Below are 21811 nucleotides of genomic sequence, written 5' to 3' on the forward strand. Positions count from 1 at the left end.
TTGAATTTATATCTATTGATCACAGTTCCTCTTTCTCTTGGAGAGGTGATCTGGAATGTTTTGGGGAGGTGCCATGGAAACGGTGCACCCGATTGAATTGGTGGAGCCGTCAAACAAAGTGTCAACGACTTCATCAGAAAGGTCGGAGACATCCAGTGTTCAAAGGATTCTGTACAGTTCTGTCCACTGTTCTCCAAATACTTCTCTATGGGAGTCCATGGTGGTGACCCATCTGTGACCCAGACACTTATGTAGGCATACCTGTGTATAAATATACTATGCTTTACATACTTGTGATCATAACCCCACATACCATCTCATACCCGTTCAGTGTGCTTGTCTATGTACGATATTATTCACAGCCCCCCACATTTATTATATCATCCTTAGTTATCCACATGCAAATACATATGATGCATTCTTTCAGTCCATAGTAGTAGTTTTGTCTGTCCCAGGAGAGCCTGGGCCATTGTCCATGTATTTCAGAGCAGCCGTTCATGGCCCCCAATTGAAGTTCTTCTTGACCCTCCACCTGGTATGGCCACAGCTCCATGAGGGTAATATCCTGCCACCTAATTCCTCCAACTCTTCCAGGAGGATAAGCCATTTGAAGATTGCAAAAGACAGTCCCATGCAGCTTTCAGCTGCCGTCCCTATCCTGGGGCATTTTATGGCTCCACTCAGCTCCACTCATGTACGGCAGTGGAATTTTTACAACTCCACCTGTGTGCACACCATGGAAGAGTATGTCCCGTTGTGAAGGGGCAACAGAGTTGATTAGGAAAAATGAAATTTTACCTTACAGTCCCCCCTTTGACCACATGGGGCACTAGGAACTACTGACCCAGGGGGTCACAGATGACGAGTTTTCAGTCCATTGTGTAGAGTTGCAGGATCATGATGCTTTACATGACAAACTGGAAGTGACACATTTTTGAAGCCAAGCAAGTCCCAGGAGTCTTCCTGGGTTCTGAAGAACTGGCCTGAATGCTCACTTTTCCAGGTCCATCTCTGTATGCCTCGGCATCATGTGATAGTCCATCTTCTGTAGTACAATGTTTGTTCAAATAACAGGATGGTTAACAGGACAGTTCACTTCACTAAAAGTGAAGCATGAAGCCTTTCCCTGTGGGACTGACACATTACATCATAGAAACTGTTAAGCATATACATAAATACATGTCAATATGATAAATGTGGAGGCTTTATGAACAATACAGTGGAGACTCCATGAACAATATAGCACACTTTGCAGGTATTGAAACAAGGAAGTTGGTATGAAATCCACAATATTTTTTTATTTATTTTATTTAACCATTGTTTAACCAGGAAAACTCCATTGAGATTGAAATCTCTTTTGCAAGGGGGACCTGATATGAAACACAAGGTTACCCAACAAGACTTAATTCTAACAAAGTATACAAACATCAAATGGGGAATGAGACAGAGATGTAACAATAATTAAGAGAAGAGGTTAAGAGCAGGAACATACTTCAGTTACAGAGTCATGCATTGCATGTTTAAAGTCCACAATTGAAATTCTTAAATGATCTTAAACAGATCTTAAATGATGTGTCTAGGCATGCAATTTATAGTTTTGTAAACACCTCACAGCTAGACCAATGAGGGTTTGTAGCTGGAGGGGAAGGCACCGCGTGTTCTCCCTTGGCTGGTGTGATTCAAAACCGGAGATGGTAGTTATTTTTCCTCTGTTCGTAAGAACAGGGCACAATTATAATTAAGAATGCACTGGTTCCGTTGCCACGGGTTAGATATGAAGGCGCTGCTTCATATCCCGCTTAAAACTGGCCTGAAACGGATCAGTAACATTCTGGTTACTCTCCGTTCGTAAACGGGGCTATGCTGTCATCAGAGATATATCCGATCTGTCGCCGGACTGTCAATATTCCAATGGGAGCATCAGAATATTCACAAATGCGCGGAACAACACATCAAATATATTCATGACTACAGCAAGAAAGCGTAACAGTTACTATGTTTTACTCTCGTGTTAATCTGACTCCATATTACATGATAATTTAAAATTTGGGTTTAACTATACGTGGAACTTGGGAGTGGTTACACTCGACTCTATCTTGTGCCATCATTCCTCAATATATGCTCCCGGGTTTAGCACTATTGTTAAATCGCCCACCATGTGGCCGGCCATTTCACCCTTTATGACCCCAAAACACCCACACCCACAACCACAGACAAAAGCCGCGTTTCCACCGCAGGAACTATACCCCGGAACTAGGAACCTTTTGAGGAACTCAGAGCGTTTCCACCGCAGGAACTAGGGTCTAAATTTAGTTCTGGGGGCTTTGTTTTACCCCCCAAAACGTTCCTGCTCGGGGGGTAGTACTTTCCGAAAGTACAGGAACCTTTTGGGTGGAGCTTGCAGCGCTGAACATTTCTGATTGGTCGAGTACTCGTAGCGTTTGTGTTGTATTTATTTTCCGCCATTACCCGCCATGTTTGAAAATATGCAGCGCAAACCAATTTATTTTCATAATAACTTCAAATCAAACTTGTATGTTATGCGGCGCAGTAGCCTACTTTTGGTTATAACCTGTCAACGTCTTGGAATTATAACGTGTGCTCTTCTGTTCTTTTCTTGCTTTAGTATTCGTTTTATAAAATGCTAAGCATTCGTGCTGGGACAGCATATTACGTAGGCTACCAAAACATTCAAACGGATTAATTCGGTTGCTGAATATTTTCTTCCGGATTTTCTTTGTTAGCCCGTTGTAATTGACTCAAAACGTTGATACAGTTATGTGAGGTATGCGGTAGTTCTGCACGATTAACATTGGTGATACAGTACAAGCAAACTGGAAATCACATGCCGCACTTTTTATCCGGGTAAAATAACAGGTTAATTCTAGTAATCTTCCCTTTAGCTTTTTCAGACTGCCGTAATTTTACTCAATTTTACTGCCATTTTTCAATTCCACGAAAAGACCAGGAAGACTATGGACTCATTTATGGTGCGTGGTTCGCATCTGGAGGGCACACGTCGCTGCTCGGCTAGCAGTAACTTCGAAGGAAAGCAAACGGTGGCTGTACCACTACTAATTTACATTTTCACGCAAGTCCGAGTTTTCGTTCTATTCTTGTCATTTTGCGATTAGCCTATATGGAATTGACGACGAGAAAGTAATAAAACAGCTAATTGTTTACAACGTGTGCATGTTTTCTGCTGTTAATGAATGTGTTTGAGAGGATATATGAAAATCAATAAATACAAAAGTAACCATATATAGTCATTGTTGGTAACCCGTTGTATATAAGTGGAATAAACCCCTCCGGGCTGTCCCGGTTATTAGAAAATAATGTAGGCTACTTCGGTGGTAGTATGGGGTTACAAAAGAACTCATATGACAGATGGACCGACGACAACGTCAGTGGGCTAATTTACCTAATCTTCGCGGTACTTTAGACCCCGGTGGAAACGCAGACAACCATTGGCTGAAGGAACCTTTTAGTTCCTGGTAAAGTAGTTCCAGGGACTGAAAGTTCCGGGTAATTTCGGTGGAAACGCGGCTAAAGAGACTAGTTCCCCTTATCTTAGTTGTGTCCAGGTGGTAACATTTCAGAGAGCCAAATGGCCGGCCCATCCAGAGGAAGTCCCTTGGTTCAAAAAAATTCCCATTTGTTATTTATTGTGAAGGGTAAAAAACAGTTTCAATAAAATGTGCTTTTTCCTCTAAAAGCACGGCCTGCTAGGTCTTATAGCAGTGCTAAATATGCCATTGTTATTTTCTGTATTCTTACTTTCTTGAAGGTGTACTTTCAAAGAAAAATACGGTTTAACTTGTTACAGGCCTATGCCTATTTAATTTTATTTGGCCTCTAAGCCAACATTTATTTTAGTTTAATTATTTTTAATTGGTTATTGTCTGTTTCATTGATAATAGACCAATGTTTATTTTGTATTAATAATAGGCCATTTTGGTATATTTTTATTTTGCACAGGCCTATCTCAAATGTTTTTATAAGCTATAGCCTATTTATTTAATTATAAGTGTAAACTTGTTACTGCATTCACAGGTGTTTATATTGAGGACTATAGCCTTTAAACTTGTTTTTATATTAAGGTCTAAAGCCTTTGAACTTGTTACTAGACTTGTACTCAGGGGTTTTTATATTAAGGTCTAAAGCCTTTGAACTTGTTACTAGACTTGTACTCAGGGGTTTTTATATTAAGGTCTAAAGCCTTTGAACTTGTTAATAGACTTGTACTCAGAGGTTTTTATATTAAGGTCTAAAGCCTTTGAACTTGTTACTAGACTTGTTCTCAGAAGTTTCTGCACCAGTGGAATTTTTACAGCTCCACCTGTGTACACGCCATGGAAGAATATGTCCCATTGTGAAGGGACAACCGAGTTGATTAGGAAAATTGAAATTTTACCTTACACAACTTTCTCTTTTCATGTGTCATTACATTACATTACAGGCATTTAGCAGACGCTCTTATCCAGAGCAACTTACATTGTATCCAATTATACAGCTGGATATATACTGGAGCAATGCAGGTTAAGTACCTTGCTCAAGGGTGCAATGGCAGTGTCTTACCGGGGAATCGAACCTGCGACCTTTAGGTTATAAGACCAACTCCTTAGCCATTATACTATACTATACTGTAATTATACATTGTATTTGGGCTTGTTTTCAAATTGTAATGGCACGACTATCTTAATAAATTCTTTTTTATTAAACCATGTCATTAGATTATTATTCACATAAATGCTTCAGCAGCTCAAAGAACTTGAGCTTTTGTTACATCACTGGTTGTTATTAATCAGGGGTCCTCAATCTTATCCAGAAAGGGCCGGTGTGGGCGCAGGCTTTTGTTCCAACTGGGCAGGTACACACCTGATTCTATTAATCAAGGTGCTTAGCAAAGATTCCAAGTGGTTGATTAGTAGAATCAGGTGTGTAACTGCTTGGTTGGAACAAAAGCCTGCGCCCACAACGGCCCTTTCTGGATAAGATTGCAGACCCCTGTTATTAATTATGAGACTGCATGCATGATTATAATTTTGCATCATTTGATCACTGTATGAGGTAATAGGTATCTATTTACATCCCCTGCATTCCTTGGTGCCTAGGTGTGAGAATAAAGATGGACACTTTTTAATTATCTGTCCTCCCTATTCCACAGTTTGTAGAGATGTTTCCCCTCTACGGAAGCTTGGAAACACAACTCCATGATTACTGTGTTTTTCCCACCTGGGAAGTTTGCAGTCAATCCTGTTTTTCATATTTGTGGTTTCTGTGGATTTTTCTCCCACTTCCGGGGCTGTTCATCTTAACATCTGTTTACACCCTTGACTGCTCGTTCTGTTAGTTGCTCTCGATAAGATCAACTGCCAAATTCCTGTAATGTTACGTAATGTAATATAGGCTTACGTAACCTCAAGCTTTTGGCATGGATACAAGGAGCGTAAATAAGTGATTAGAATGAGCTCACAATGACTAGCCTAAATGCCCTCCCACACACACACGCACACATACAAACAACCTCCAATGTTTTCCACAGAGACATGCTCAAAATCAGGAGCTGGCGTTTATTCTTTAGCTAACACAAGGATGAAACGTTAAACTGAGGTCCTGACTCACTGTGGTCATAAAGGAGTCCATTACACTGATCACAAAGAGTAGGGGGTTCCCCAGTGCAATGATTCATTCATTAATAAGTGAGAGTTATGGGGACAACAGTGGTGTCCAGCATGATTCCTCCTTGAAAAGGAAAGGGCGGGGGGGACATTAAGGAAGGGAAAGTTCATCCATCCTGAAAACACACACTCCGACAAACAACACCTTGGAATGCTCAGCATCTGGTAAGCCCCAGTGAAAGTCCTGAGAATTCAATGCAAGTAAATACTTGAGTCAAAATAAAGAATTTCTACACCAGCGTTTCCCAACCGGTGTGCCGCGGCACTCTGGTGTGCTGTCAGGTGAGGTCAGGTGTGCCGTGTGAAAAATCCTTTAAAAAAATTTTAATGTTCAATTGAATTTAAAAAAAAAAAAACTTAAATGAACAAATACCGTTCACAAACAAAAGCCAAAATAAATGTCATTAAAATGCATATTGCTTAATTAAAACCCCAAAAGAACATAGAACATTAGGCCTACGTGCGGGTGTGTGTGGAGGGGGGGCTGCGGGGTGTTTATTTTTTATGCTTTTGAGAGTGGTGTGCCATGAGATTCTGTAAATTTGGAAAGTGTGCCGCGGAAGGAAAAAGGTTGGGAAACGCTGTTCTACACCCTTCTCTACTCAGGAGTGCTCTCCAGTTCATTGATGATTTGTATGATTATTTTATTTAAGTGGTCTCACTTAATTATTAATTTCAATATTAATTGTTAATTATTTTACTGATTTAGTGGGAAGCTGCACAAGAGAGTAAGATTAACAAGCCGGTTTCAGTTTAACTGTGCTTCCAGCCCAGTGAGATCAATCATTTATTGTCAACCATCTTTTTTTGTTGTTGTAAGTTTAACTGAATTTGTTGTGTCACCCGCAACAAAAGTAGTATCCCAAGAATGTAGCCGACCCTGTCATAAAGTAGCCAACCCTGTCATTGGGGGTGTTCAATCACATCTGCAACAGTTTTCCCACAACATTCTTTCCAGGGCACTCCCAGGTCATCTGTAGTTTTTAACACACCCAGACAGCAAGTAGCCTACTACATGTTTTGCTACTACCTCATTCTGTTAGCCCCCAATATATATTACTTTTACCAGTTCAAAACAATATAGTCTATATATGGCTAACGGTAGCCATTTACCTCTATAGATCACATTTAGCAATGGAAGTGTCATTCATTTGTGTTGTGAAACAAGATGTGATTTATATTTTTAAAATCCACTACAATGAAGGCATGAAGGGACATACATGATGTTTAAATTAAAATGAGACACAGTTTTCATTCAGGAGATTATTGATATTTATTGTTTTCACTTCAGCAGCTCAACTGCTTTACCCACTCACTAAGTATGCTTGTTTCCACTGGGCTCGGGCATGTCAACGATCATTTCAGGAGTTTAAAATACCTCTGCACCAGTTTTAGGCTACCTTATCCTGTACACGGACTGTGGTGTCTTTGGAATCTGAGCTGTCCTGTCCCAGATGCAGGTTGGGGAGGAACAAATATTAGCCTATTGGTGCATAAGATTGTCCTCCACTGAACATTACATATTACATTACATTACAGGCATTTAGCAGACGCTGTTATCCAGAGCGACTTACACAACTTTTACATAGCATTTGTTTTACATTGTATCCATTTATACAGCTGGATATATACTGAAGCAATTTCGGTTAAGTACCTTGCTCAAGGGTACAACGGCAGTGTCCTACCCGGGAATCAAACCTGTGACCTTTCGGTTACAAGCCCAGTTCCTTACCCACTGTGCTACACTCTGTCCTGAACAAAATTACTGCACACCCAGGTGGGAGTGCCTGGCAATGATTAAATTCACCTCATGCTTCAGACTGCTTGCTCAGACATGCATGCCTGCTGGGAAGACCATTCACTATCCACACTGACTACAGCCGCCTACATTGGCTCATAGGTCCATGCACTGTGCCAGATCTTGCCCTGAACAATAAGTGTTTTCACCAGAAAGGGATAAACTCTAGCTTGAGTGGTTGCTTGGCCAGGGCAGTAGTTGAAGTTAACATAACATACTTGTGGCAAACACACCTGTCACAGGCCACCAATGGGTAACTCCAGAGACTCTCCCTTGTGTGGGTGGGGATGGCAAATTTAACCTGTGCGCACTGATTACCTCACTACGCACAGGTGCAGCCACCCCTGTTCCCTGTTCCAATTAGCCTGGCCAATTATCTTAACTAATTATCTAATTAGCCACGTCTAATTAGCTTGACCTAGGGCAGGTGTGGCTGCTTAAACCAGCCATCCTCACACCACAATAGCATTACATAATATAATGATGGGAACAGACCATTCAGCCCAAGAATGCTCGCCATTAACCTGACTAAATTAGTGCTCTATTTGCCATTTCAGCCAACACTGATTTTACTGATGTGCAGATGGGACTGGGTAGAGTCTCTTCCATCTTCACAGTCAGCCAGTCCTACCCCTACTGAAGTCAGCTCCATAGAATTTCAACATGGAACATGGCAGAAACTCTGGGGATTTTCAAGACTAGGCTTGATACAGTGTTAGATACTATCTAACACTGTATCAAGCCTAGTCTTGAAAATGTGGCATCAGATAATTCCCAGCAAGAAAAGTTCTCTATGGACTGTTAATTTCAGAAATGTACAACTGGTTTATCTTCATTCTTTAAGAAGTTCTACCTAAATAATATATTTAAAAGAGGAAGAACGAAGGAAATTCATTGATGGACATTGAATGGCACCTTTTCCAATATGGTTCCCCATCACGGTCACGCCGTGGCCTGAAGACGCCTCAAGCCACACACCCCTCACGTCACGCCCCCTTGTGAACTATTAGAATAGCAAGCAACTTCCCCTGAGTTTGCCAGCTGAGTTTTCAGGCATTCTTTTTGAGTGGCATACCCTGGTGTGGGCAGCACGGTGCCACCGAGGGTAGCACTGTTGCCTCACAGAAAGAAGGCCCTTGGTTTGCATGCGGAGTTTGCACGTTCTTCCGTTCTTCTCATGGGTTTCCTTTCCTCCAGTACTCCTGATGCCCTGCGATGGACTGGCAACCTGTCCAGGTTGTATTCCTGCCTCCCGCCCCAGTGCATGCTGGGATAGGCTCCAGCACCCCCCGTGACCCTGACTAGGAATAAAAGGGTTGGATGATACCCCAGGATACCCCAGTGTGCTGGAAAAGGGGAAAAAGTGGGTGTTAAGGCTGGATTCACACCAAATCAGCTTGCCGCAGGGTTGTGCGGCAAAAACGGCAGTCTTCCTATTCAGTTGAATGGGGGCAGTGCATTTAGGCTGTGGCAGTGTTTCACCGCATGGGGTGCCGGAAAAAAAGCAGCGGCCTGCGGCAAGAAAGTTGAACCAGAATCAACTTTTGCCGGAACGCAACCCGACGTCACGCTGCAGTGGCCAATCACGTAAGTTGTTTAAATTACCATGTAGCAGTCTGCTGTTCACCGAGCAACTGTCAGATGAATTACTGATGCGATTCATTTCCTAAGATTTGATTTTATTATCGTCATTGTGATATGACAGTAGGTCTACCGGGTAATGGGACGAGTACCGAAACAATAATTAGGCTACTAGCTAAATATCAATTCCGAACGTCGGAATTAAGCTGTATAAAAGATTTGCTATTTAGCAGTTCTTGTACCTAGCACTATGGAGTTCATGGACCAAACGATGATACTCTCCCAGTTGTGTCCTCGCTTGGTTTATTTATTTATTTTGTGTACCCAGCTTCGACGTCTGCGTCTAGCTGGCAGTCTACGCTGCAAAATAACAATAGCAAGAAGCTTCCTTCGGTTTGCGTTTTTGTCCTTTTTTTTCTCGAGTTAGTGGACATGAAATGGGGGGGGGGGGGGTTAAAGTTTACAACACGACATCACACAAAAGGGTCATGTAGTGACACGCCCACACTGCCGCACAACCCCTTGCCTGATTTGGTGTGAAGCAGCCTAAGGCTACCTTTAATCTGAACAATTTGTTTGCATGTTTTATTTTGTATTAACAATTAAATTGATTTGCTGAATAAATTAGATCAATATTGCCTATAATGACTAAGAAATGATTATGGCAAATAGATAACTACAAAGGGAGGTTGCTGCCATTCTTAAACAATCTGAATAATTAGCAAAAAGCTTTCTTTGAATTGCATCTCACATTGTAGCATTTTATTCTTGGTATTGAATGGAGCTCATTTTTGTCTTATGTAAAAGCTCTTATTTTGAATTTTCCTTTTCTCTGGGATATATTACTCATACCATTCAAAATGAACTGTTGAAGATAAAAGGTGTCTCATGTAATTCATGAACTCAGCCAGCTGATTTCACTAATTATTTCCACCTCCTGCTGAACAGCTGTGCTAATTAGCAAATCCATGCGATTGGAACAAAATCTTCGACACCATCCGGTGTCCCTACAACCATACTGTCTTTTCAAGGTCAGATGACTGCTGGGAATGATGTATGATTTGATTTATTGTAAGTAAATATAATGCCTTTTATCCAAAAATTACTTCCAGAACATAAGCAGAAAAAAAGCAGGCAGATACATACAGTCAAAAACACAAGCGGGAATGGAGGCAGAAACACACAGTCAAAAACACAAGCGGGAATGCAGGCAGAAACACAAGGAACCAGCACCCGAGTCAGGCACACCAAGAACTTAAATAGACAGGGGCTAACAAGACACAGGAGAACATAATGCACAATTAACACAGAAGTGAGGGTAACAAGAGGCAGGTGGGAACAGTGAATAAATAACAAGACAGAAAATAATTGAATAAGACATACACAGGCAAACCAACATTTATTCAGACACTACCCTACTACCCAGTTCTCACAGACTCCACTAGCGAAGGTTTGTCCTTGGACACCTCATACGAATGCTGGCAGTCAAAAGCAGATTTCCAGTCTTGTTGTTTAGCATGGGCCTTTAGCAGACCGTATACTAATAATAATAATAACTTCATTTATATAGCACCTTTCCTACAGAGTATGTAGCTCAAAGTGCTTTGACAGATCAACACAGTCATACCACAATATCAGAATAAAACCATATCACCAAATCACAATGAACCATATCACAACAATGAGTAAAACAAAAAATAATAAATAAATAAATAATTAAAAGGAGTAGAAAAGGGTATCTTTAATTGTATGCCAGGTTAAAAGGGTATGTTTTCAGCTGTCGTTTAAAAATGTCTAATGAGTCCACCTCTCTAATACCGTTTCGCAGGAGGTTCCACAATTTTGGTGCGTAGTGGATGAAGGCAGCTTCCCCAATTTTCTTTTGGGGAAGCATTGGTACGTTTAAAAGACCTGCCTCAGAGGACCTAAGGGCTCGTTTTTCTCCAAAGTGGGTGACATAGCTCAGGAGGTAAGACCGGTTGTCTGTCAGTCGGAGGGTTGCCGGTTCAAACCCCACCCTGGGCATGTCAAAGTGTCCTTGAGCAAGACACCTAACCCCTAACTGCTCTGGCGAATGAGAGGCATCAATTGTAAAGCGCTTTGGATAAAAGCGCTATATAAATGCAGTCCATTTACCATTTACCAAATTAAAGACTACTTTCTCAAGTATCTTGCTCACGTAAGGTAAATTGGATATCGGCCTGTAATTACTTAGGACATTGTAGTCTAAATTTGGTTTCTTCAGTAGCGATTTCACAACAGCGGTTTTGAATGCGTTGGGGAAAATTACAGTCTCGAGAGATGTGTTAATCATTTTTTAGAACTGATGTGGAAACAGTATTAACAACCTTTTTCAAACATTTTGTAGGGACAGGGTCGAGGCAGCAGGTTGATGATATACTCTGTGCTATAATTCTGTCGAGTTCTGCATCAGAGATACTGTTAAAATTCCTCATGGTTGCTGGCTTGTTACAGGGCAAATCATGTGTGCTCTAATGGTTAATGGTTATTTTATCATTAAACAATTGTGAAAATTCCTCACATTTTGAGCCAGAGGTCAGGCTAAGAATCTCAAGGGTTTGGCGCGGTATTTAATAATCGTTCGATAGTTAAAAACAGTACTTTAGAATTCTTGCTATTATCCGCGATTATCTTTGAAAAGTGGGTTTTTCTTTCCGAGTGAATATCCTTGTTATACATACTAATCTGCTCCTTAAAAATGCTGAGGTGAATTTCTAATTTAGTTTTCCTCTATTTTCGTTCCGCTTTTCTACATAATTTCTTAAGATCACGGATAGTGCTATTCATCCATGGTGATATTTTGTCATGTGACCTCTTTTTAGTCTTAACTGGAACAATACTGTTCAATGCATTCCTTAAGTTATTGTTAAAGGCATCAACCATTTCATTTATCGAGCAGTGTACATCACATGGGTCAAAAGAGTTCAGAAAACTTTCGTTCTGGTGCAGTGTCTAAGTACCGTTTTTTGATTATAAATTCTCTTTTGTTACTATGTGTAGGCCTACTTAACATAGCATCAAAGAGCACACAGTAATGGTCTGAAACAGCAATGTCAGACACTGAAACTTTGTGAATGGTTATTCCATGCGATGCTACCAGATCAAGTGTATTACCCCATTGGTGGGCAGCTTCCGTTATATGTTGTGTCAATCCTAGGTTGTCTAGGAGATTTATAAATTCCATGGCCTTCAGGTCAGAGCTATTATTAATATGAATGTTCATGTCTCCATTAAGAATTATTCGATCATAGCTAATAATGATGGTAGACATAAGCTCAGAGAATTCAGAAAGCAATACTGCCGATTGCTTCGGTGGTCTATATAATGTTAAAATAAGTACATTTGATTAACCTTTTAGCACAATGGCAAGATATTCCAAGGAAGAGAATTTACCCAATCAATTTTAGTGCAGCTAAACTGATCAGAAAAATTGCAGCTATTCCCCCACCTCACTTCTCCTGTCTCACTGATTGAAAAAAAATTGTTGTTGGGAGGACAAGTTTCAACAAGAGTTGCAATGCTGTCAATTTTTAGCCAGGTTTCGGTGAAAACTGAAACTGTAAACCGTAATGCTCCTTGAACTAAATTTTGGAACAAGAAGACTGAATGGACACTGGTATCAATTAGGAGTCAGACATGTGGGAACCAGGCCTCAGACTTGATGAATTACCAAGTTTCCATGTGTGGAATATGCGCTGTGAAGATGGAGGAGGGGAGGTGGGTGGGGTGGGTGGGACAGAAGGAGACAGACCTGTTTGCTCATTTATTCTTTGGTCAAGCTTTCTGTAATCTCTGAAAGCCAAGGTGACTGCCAAGAACTGGCAGCCTCACCCACAGACATGTACAGGTTGCACATTGTGGATTTGTCATTTAATCACAGTTCCGGTTATCTTCACAAAGATTCGTGAAATAGGTTTTATGTTAGGGATAGGGATGGGATCCCAGAGGAAATCCCAGGGGACTAGGCTATGTATAACAAGCAGGAAACCGCCCAGACCCACGGCGCAACTTTAATTCTGACTGATATGGCCAGGGCAGTATTTTCACTGGAGACTTGATAGCGCCTTAAATTAATAGCTAGTTGAAAAGAAAAAAAATGTGATGAATGCTAACAGCTAATGCCAACATAAAGGAAAAAAACGTCTTTTAGCGAAGAATGGAGCAAGGAAACGGATTTCATAAAGAGAAGTAGAATTGACGAATTTCATGCACTTTGCACAGTGTGTAGAACTGACTTCGATGTGAGCAGCGAAGGGAAAGCCGCCGTAGAACGCCATGCTTTGACCGACAAGCATCGACTCAGTCTGAGGAGTGCAGGTACATCTCTCGTCTTTTTTCCTTCCTACCGGATCCCCAATCGAGAACAAAACGACAGCAGCAGAGCTGTGCAAAGTCTATCACACTGTCAAACACCATCAGTCTTACAGGAGTGTAGACTGTGGCATTAAAGTGGATAGGGAAATTTACAACGGTTCGACAATAGCTGAAGGCATCGCATGCAGAAAAACAAAGGCTAAGGCACTCTGTGAAAATGTACTGGCGCCGTTCTCTGTCGAGACCCACACTGACTACATAAAGGACAGTGAGCTTCCTTTCTCTCTAGCCACTGATGCCTCCAACAAAGGCTCAACAAAGTGCTTTCTCATCTTGCTGAGATATTTCCAGTCCACACTAACGTTGGACTACCTTCAGCTGCGTCAGATGGTCGGACCCTCTGATCTGTATGCTTTGATGTTGCCCACATCCTGGTAACTTTTCGCCCACATTGTGACATTTTAATTCAGGAATAATAATAGCATACAACAAAACCCCAAGAAAAAGACAGTGAATCAGGAAAAAATAACGTGCCACTGCGGAAGTGTCCTCCTTGCTGAGGTCATGCTGGTGGCCACCCTAGCTAACCCTAACATGTTCGCATTTCGCCTTCTCCGACTAAACGAAGCACCACCTGCGCATTCATCCTGTTTTGCTTACTCCGACTAAATGAAGCACCACCTGCACATGCGTCCAACGTCCCTCAAAGGTCGTCCGTTAGTGAGTGAGTGAGTGACCACAATTTGCCATACATAGCCCACGGTGCCAGTTACTGCGCACCGTGGGAGAAAGTGCTACTTGAGGAAGCTAAAGTGGATTTTTATACACTGTGGTTGTAAAAGCTGAGTTCACACTTTAACCACTTGATTGTCTGATTACATATCTAAAATTGTAGAGTACAGAACCAAATCAAGAAAAATATGTATTCTTTCCCCAAGTGTTATGGAGCTCACTGTATATCAGGATGTATTGTGATTTCTATTGAAACTCTTGAAAAGTCCTGCCATTTGTTTCTTCCATCCATGAACTCAGCCAGCTGATTTCACTAATTAGCTCTAGGAAGGCAAGGGAGAGATCTTATTTTTAATTTTCTACTTCAAAATGAACTTTTGAAGACAAATTTTGTGTTCTGGCAGGGCTCAGTTTGTGGGAGGAATTCAGGGCAGTTGGAAGACCGCGCCTACTGCCTAAGTTGCCGCACACGTGGATTGTGTTATGAATCATAGCCCAGGATAAAAGTGCTGTTGTCTGGCAGTCGGAGGGTTGCCGGTTCAAAGTGTCCCTGAGCAAAAAACCTAACCCCTCATTGCTCCCAACGAGCTGATTGGTACCTTGTACGGCAGCCTTTAACCGTTGGTGTGTGAGTGTGTGTGTGAATGGGTGAATGAGAGGCATCAATTGTAAAACGCTTTGGATAAAAGCACTATATAAATGCAGTCCATTTACCATTTACCATGAATCAGTACAGGATTTATAAGTGTGCTTCTTTCCACAGTAGGTGTCTGAGACCGGAGATATCTCATGACGGCGAGAGAGCACGTACCAACTGAGAAAGGCTGAAAAGCCACAGTGTGATTTCATTTATTTTGTCTGTGTTGTTTTAGTTTATTGTTTTTGCCCAGGTGAGGGTGACGGGCAAAGGTTTTTCGTTTGTGTTTGTGGGTGATAAAGCTCTCTCTTGCTACTCAAAATAAAACGCCAGAGTTATGTGGAATTTCCGCATCTCCCTGTGTCCAGTTCTTCTGTCCCGACCAGGGTGGTCACGGCATGTTACTTATCTTTTGTAATTAATTTGGGGCCACATTCGTACTTGGAAGATGAACTGGCTTACAAATAGCATTCCGGGTCACGTAGTAGAGGCAGAAACTCTGGGGATTTTCAAGACCAGGCTTGATACAGTGTGAGATACTGTCTAGCCTGTAGGTAGGCCTAATTGGTGCACAGGACAATGGCAGGCATTGTAGGGCTGAATGTTAGGCACTTGTTTTAAGCAGTTGTTACAGCTGCCCTTGCTCCCCTGCTTGTCTTTGATACTGGGAGACACTTCCTTTTATGGCTGGAAGCAGCCAAGGTTGAACAAAAAAAATATACAATACATTGGAATTTCTCTCAGCAGCTTTAGTATTTCCAACTCTTCTAAACACAGTTGAGACTCCTGATTCAGGGCTTGTGCTTGGTCTCCATTAGACCAGTGTGATGAGAGTGCATTCCGCTGACTCTCCCCATGCAAGGCTTGCATGTTGAAACAAGGGGCATGCTGATCATTTAAATAATGAAGCTGCAGACTCACTTTGAAAAATGACGACGGTCGGTGACACTAAAACGTGCCCATTGAAAACAACAGATTTTGTTGTTTAAACATTCAATGATAGCAGTTCAAGTTTATCCCCTAATATCATGTCAAGTTTGTTCCATGCTGGGGAAAAATATAATAAAAAACATGCAAATTGGCCAGGGGTGCCCAAATATTTGCATAAAAATGTGTTGTGAGGTTTGGTCAGGTTTATTCAGAAAGCCTAAGTTCAACAACCAATCAGAATTCTGTATGTCTGTAGAGCCCAACTTAATGAAATAACAGACATGACAATGGTTTGAAAATGAAGGATATATATTTATAATGATAATGAATATTCTCTCCAGCATATGAAAATGCATTTTCAGTTACATTCAGTTCAAGTGAATGACTTGACCAGTCCGAGTATTTTCTAGTTTTTGGCTTTGAAAAACATCTTTGTTGCTTTAGCAGCATATTTCATATGCTGAAGAGAAAACTGACCAAAACAAGCCCCTGAAAGAAAAGCAGGAGCTGAAGATGGCTGCAGCACAGGCCTGACAGAGCGTCACCAGACAAGAGACCTGGTGATTTTTATGGGTCAGACTCCAACTCATTACATTACATTACAGGCATTTAGCAGACACTCTTATCCAGAGCGACGTACAGCAAGTGCATCAGTTAAAAGTGCAGAGGTGCAGAAAAACACTAGAGTGAAGTAAAGATCGTAGTGCCAGAAGTGACCACATAGATCAGGACTCCAACCCTGTAAGGTAACCTGTTGAGCAAATAAACAACAATCTTGCCAAGTACAAAACTAGCACTGAAATCACATTTGCCTAATCAGAATCAAACAAAACAATCCTGCCAAATACAAAACTAACGAGATAACATTAGCCTAACTAGGTACATTGAGGTAAGTAGAGTAGAGCTAAACTAGAGGCTAGGGAGGGGTGGGGAGAGGTGCAGCCTGAAGAGATGAGTCTTTAGTCTGCGCTTAAAGGTTGTCAGATTCTCTGCTGTTCTGACCGCCAAGGGAAGGTCATTCCACCAGCGAGGGGCCAGGACAGACAGCAGACGAGAACGGGAGGTACAGACACGAAGAGGGGGAGGTGCCAAGCGTCCAGAGGTGGCAGAACGGAGAGGTCTGGCTGGTGTGTAGGGTCTGATGATCCTCTGGATGTATCCTGGTGCTGACCCCTTAGCCGCCTGGTATGCAAGCACCAAAGTCTTAAATTTGATGCGAGCCATAACAGGCAGCCAGTGGACCAAGGACTGAGCCCTGGGGAAATCCTGTGGCAAGGGGGCGAGGTGCCGATACTGCACTGGCCCAGGCGACTTGGAAGGAGCGACCGGAGAGGTAGGACTCGATCCAGTCTAGTGCTGTGCCACAGATCCCCATAGCTGCCAGGGAGGACAGGAGGATGGGGTGGTCGACTGTGTTGAAGGCAGCAGAAAGGTCTAGGAGGATCAGGACGGACGAACAGGAGGCTGCTTGTGCGGCGTGAAGCGACTCACTGACCGAGAGGAGTGCGGTCTCTGTCGAGTGACCAGGTCTGAAGCCAGACTGGTGGGGGTCTAGGAGGTTGTTCTGCAAGAGAAAAGAGGAGAGTTAGTTAGAAGCAACTTGCTCAATTGTTTTGGATAAAAAAGGGAGAAGAGAAACAGGACGGTAGTTCTGGATGACGGAGGGATCCAGAGTGGGCTTCTTCAGCAGTGGGGTGGCGCGGGCCAGCTTGAAGGAAGACGGGAAACATTCAGAAGACAAGGAGGAGTTCACAAGGGAGGTGACAAACGGGAGGATGTCAGGTGTGATAGTCTGGAGGAGAGAGGAAGGGATAGGGTCAAGAGCACAGGTGGTAGGGCGGTGGGAGAGTAGGAGCTGGGAAACAGAGTCAGTGAGGGGAGAGAAAGTGGGGAAACAACGGGAGGGAACAGAGAGGGAGGAGTGGGGAAGAGTGGCGGTGGACGTGAAGGAGCTGTGGATGTCTGCAATCTTCTCATCGAAGAAAACCGCAAAGTCATCTGCAGCGAGGGAGGACTGAGGTGGGGGAGGAGGAGTGCTGAGGAGAGAAGAGAAAATAGAGAACAGTTGATGCGGGTTAGAGGCAGATTATATGAATTTTTGTTTGATAATAATTAATTTTAGCAGAGGTTACAGCAGTAGAAAATGCAGCTAGCAGAGACTGGTATTCAAGAGGGGGGAGTGAAGCAGTGACACTAGAAGCGAGAGAGGAGGGAGAGAGGGAGCGGAGGGTACGGCGGACCATGACAGTAGGAGTGGATGGAGGGGAGGGAGGGAGGGAGGGGAGCAAGAGAGAGGGAGAAGGAAATGAAGTGGTGGTCAGACTGGAGCAGAGGGGTCACCGTGGGATCGGAGGAGGAGCAATTCCTCAGGATGACCAGGTCTAGGAGGTTGCCAGCCTTGTGTGTTGGTGGGGAGTGCATCAGGGAGAGGTTGAATGAGTGGAGTAGGGGCAGGAAGGCTGCGGACTGGGAGGCATCTAGGTGGATGTTGAAGTCTCCCTGGAGGATCAGTGGGGTGCCATCCTCTGGGAAGGAGCTGAGCAGGGTGTCGAACTCATCGACGAAGCTTCCCAGGGGCCCTGGAGGACGACAGATAACAACAATAGTGGTATTCAAAGGTAGAGATGGAGAGTTGAGAGAGGAGGAGAACAGAGAATTTCCAGGAGGGAGAGATCAGCAAACCTGTGCCCCCACCACGGCCAGACGGGCGGGGGGTGTGAGAGAAGGAGAAGGAGGAGGAGAGGGCTGCAGGGGTTGCAGTGTTGCCTGGTGTGATCCAGGTCTCAGTGAGGGCAAGGAAATGTAGAGAGAGGAGGGACGCGTAGGCCGAAATGAAGTCAGCCTTCCGCGTAGCAGACTGGCAGTTCCATAGCCCTCCTGCGACCGTGAAGTTGTCACAGGGGGTCAGTGAGGGATAGCGAAGGTTGGAGAGGTTCTGTCGCTGCGGGGGGCCGCGCCTGCGGAAGCGGTGCGGTGACATAATAACCCCTAAAACCGCCAACCTCAGAAACTGGACAAATACCGTCCCAATACCTTTTCCCCCCCAAAAAAAACTGAAGTCTGAATTCTTTGTAATTCCTTGGTTCCTAAAATACTTATACCTTGCTCAGAAAAGAGCCAGCGAACTGGCTAGAGCGAAACACGTTACACTCAAGCACTGTTCCACTGACTACTTTAAATACTGCTTTAAATGCTTTAAATACCCAGCCACAGGTGTAGCTGGTAATCAGTGGAAGATGTGAGCAACCAACAAGTGAAACGGATCACCGTGGTAATCCTGCAGGAATGCAAGGAATGTTAGGGCGGGAACAATCATCCCACAGGAACCCAAAATAACGTGGCTAATCTGAATGCTAAAAACTGAGCCGGTGCAGGCACGGAAAAATGATCTACCCTGCACAGAAACCGTGACATTAAGATCTCGTCTAGCTGAAGCACATCGTGGTTTATCTCTTACATACCAAATTCCTGCTTTATGCCCTAAGCTCTGGGGAGTGATTTGTGATGCTCTCCTTGTCTTGAAAGAGGGATAAGTGTGATACCTGCTGCTCCATGTAGTAATGCTAAAATTAGATGCTGTCTATGCCACTTTATTAAGGGGGGTTGGAGCCCCACACCAATTAGGATGCTGGCCAGATTTTTTTTTCTTCTCATGATTTCTTTCAATGTCAAAGTCAGCCCTACCGCACGGTTCAGCGGTCAGTTAAAGGGTTAATCTGATTGGTTATCGCACCATGTTCCCGTCTTTCCGGGCCGCTCCACCATGTAATCGCCACTAGGTGGTGTAATTATGCCATTGTTCCTGCAGTGGAGATGGGTTGTGTCACCTGTGTTTTGTGGTTGTCCATGACCATGAAATGCACTTTTGTATGTCGCTTTGGATAAAAGCATCTGCCAAATAAATGTAATGTAATGTAAGAATCCAAAGTGAGCCATTTTCCATCTCTTGTTGAAAAGTATTTCTGGAAAAGGACACGGGAAGAGGAAGTGGTTGCAGGTGGAATTTAGATGTAATACTTTAGTTAGTGTGCTCAGAACCGATGACATTGTCTATATTAATTCAGCTGTCAGTTTGAAGTGTGAATAACTTGCATTGAATTACATAAACAATTTATCTACTGGTGTGTGTTGGGGGGGGGGGGGGGGGGGCAGGGGTTGGGATGTGCACACGTGTTTGTGACAGAGGTGGAAAGTCCTGGTTTCACAAAGTAAAAGTCCTGCCATGTGCCCCAACATAGCTCAGGTAGGTAAGAGGTAAGAGCGGTTATCTGGCAGTCGCCCTGGGCGTGTCAAAGTGTCCCAGAGAAAAACACCTAACCCCTAATTGCTCCCAACGAGCTGATTGGTACCTTGCATATTAGACTTTCACCATTGGTGTGTGAGTGTGTGTGTGATCTGGATTTCCTACCTCTGATTGCAATGGCCATCTTGGGCTCCAGACCTGACCCAGCTGAATATTTATGTTTTAAATTGAATCTACTACAGTAAATGTACCCTTGTGAAGAGAGACCGCACTAAGTACTTATAACAGGGGTGTCAATAATTCTGACTCTTATCTGTTTGGGAATTAAGATTATGGCTGATTTCTTTTTTTCTTTTTGTTTGTATGAAAGTACATAATTTCCTATTATTTTTTAGCATGAAATATAGCTCAATACCAGAGCTTGGAAAATCCAGGTTCAGAAAGAGACCCCCCCCCCCAGTATTGCATAGGTGGAATGAACGCATGTCAGGATCTTTACTTTCTGACCCCTGGACTTTCGACCTCTGCTCATTACCTGTGTTGCTTATGTTAGACAGCCTTTTTACTCAACACATTCAATTGCTCTGAAATAATGCAGCCAAAGCTTCTGTCCTGAATCTAGCACATGTTTTTGAAATATTATAGAAAACCTGTCTGAGACTGAAGAGGACATTTAATGCTACTGTATGAATGCCAAGAACATGAACGTTTGTGTAACGTAATGCAGTGAATAGCAAGAGGTAATCAAGTGTATAGATTTTTAAAATCACGGTAGCTTTCTTAATGACAATGATAACAGTGATCATTAAAACTATTAAGTGCATTATGTTTTTATTATTATTATTATTATTATTATTGTTGTTGTTGTTGTTGATGTTGTTAACTTGACAAGCATATGCTAAGATTTATTTATTTTTAGCACGATTGATAACATTTAGCACTATTGTGATATTACTACATTCAATATAACAATGTAAGGTCAGATATTTTGCTATAATATCTGGGTAGGTTCCAGAACATGACCTACGTTTAAATGTAACAGACAGAAATATGAATTATATCAATCTTATTAGAGGTAGGAATTTTCTGTAGCATGGGGCAGGGCGGAGCGGGCTGGGGATAGGATTAGTGCTATGTCTGTGCGTGGGTGCACTGTACCAAACATTCCGTCAGGATGTGCCTTTGTGAATGAACGGGTGACTCATCCACAGACGGCCGGCGCTGAACAGAGCAAGATCCTGATTCGTCGTTCATCTTTATGATTTAATAAGGAAGGACGAACAAGGTCGGTCGCACCTTGTTATGCGTCAGGCAAGCCTAAGTGCACAAGTGGTTCGTATCCAAGCTCGCAGGGTCTATGAGACATTCGGGAGTTATTGATGTTGTGCTATTGCATTATTCTGTAATTACATTCATTTTGCTGACGTTATCATTTAGCGTTATGCATCTCAAGTACAATTCTCTTGGGTTTCAAATGTGCTAGAGTCAAAGCATGTTAAGTCATCTGTGGTGAAGCTGGCGGGACACTGCTGCAGTGCTTAAAATAAGATGTAAACCTGTGAGTCACTGTAAACAATGAATTTCCCATGACACTTTTTGAAAGTGAGTAGGGGTGTTAACCCCTGGTGTCCTGGCCAAATTCCCAAGAAACTGTCTCTTTTTCTATCCAACTGATCATTCTTCAAACTGTTTGGCTACCAGATCCCTACTGAACATGAGCGGGAAGAGAAAGGTACATGGCATGTTTCTGTGCGCTGCTGTTCTTCTGCAGTACCCAGTGTAGACACTAGGGGGGCACACTTTCAGACTCTTTGCTATCAGTGCTCATCCTTTCTCTTTAAACCACTCTCTTCAGTTGGACTATTTTCCTGGCA

The 21811-nt window shown here is 42.8% G+C and overlaps 1 protein-coding gene across 1 annotated transcript; it reads right to left on the reverse strand.

The window, feature by feature from the left end:
• Nucleotides 1–16030: 16030 nt before the first annotated feature.
• On the reverse strand, nt 16031–18674 carry LOC135235714 (uncharacterized). Its single transcript, XM_064301500.1, has 3 exons — nt 18377–18674; nt 18035–18273; nt 16031–17258 (listed from the first exon to the last, which is right to left on the reverse strand). Exons 1-3 carry the CDS (start codon nt 18672–18674, stop codon nt 16899–16901), a joined length of 897 nt encoding a protein of 298 aa, XP_064157570.1. The 3' UTR covers nt 16031–16898.
• Nucleotides 18675–21811: the final 3137 nt, after the last annotated feature.

The sequence above is a fragment of the Anguilla rostrata genome, chromosome 12 (genome assembly GCF_018555375.3).
Source record: "Anguilla rostrata isolate EN2019 chromosome 12, ASM1855537v3, whole genome shotgun sequence".
NCBI lineage: Eukaryota > Metazoa > Chordata > Actinopteri > Anguilliformes > Anguillidae > Anguilla > Anguilla rostrata.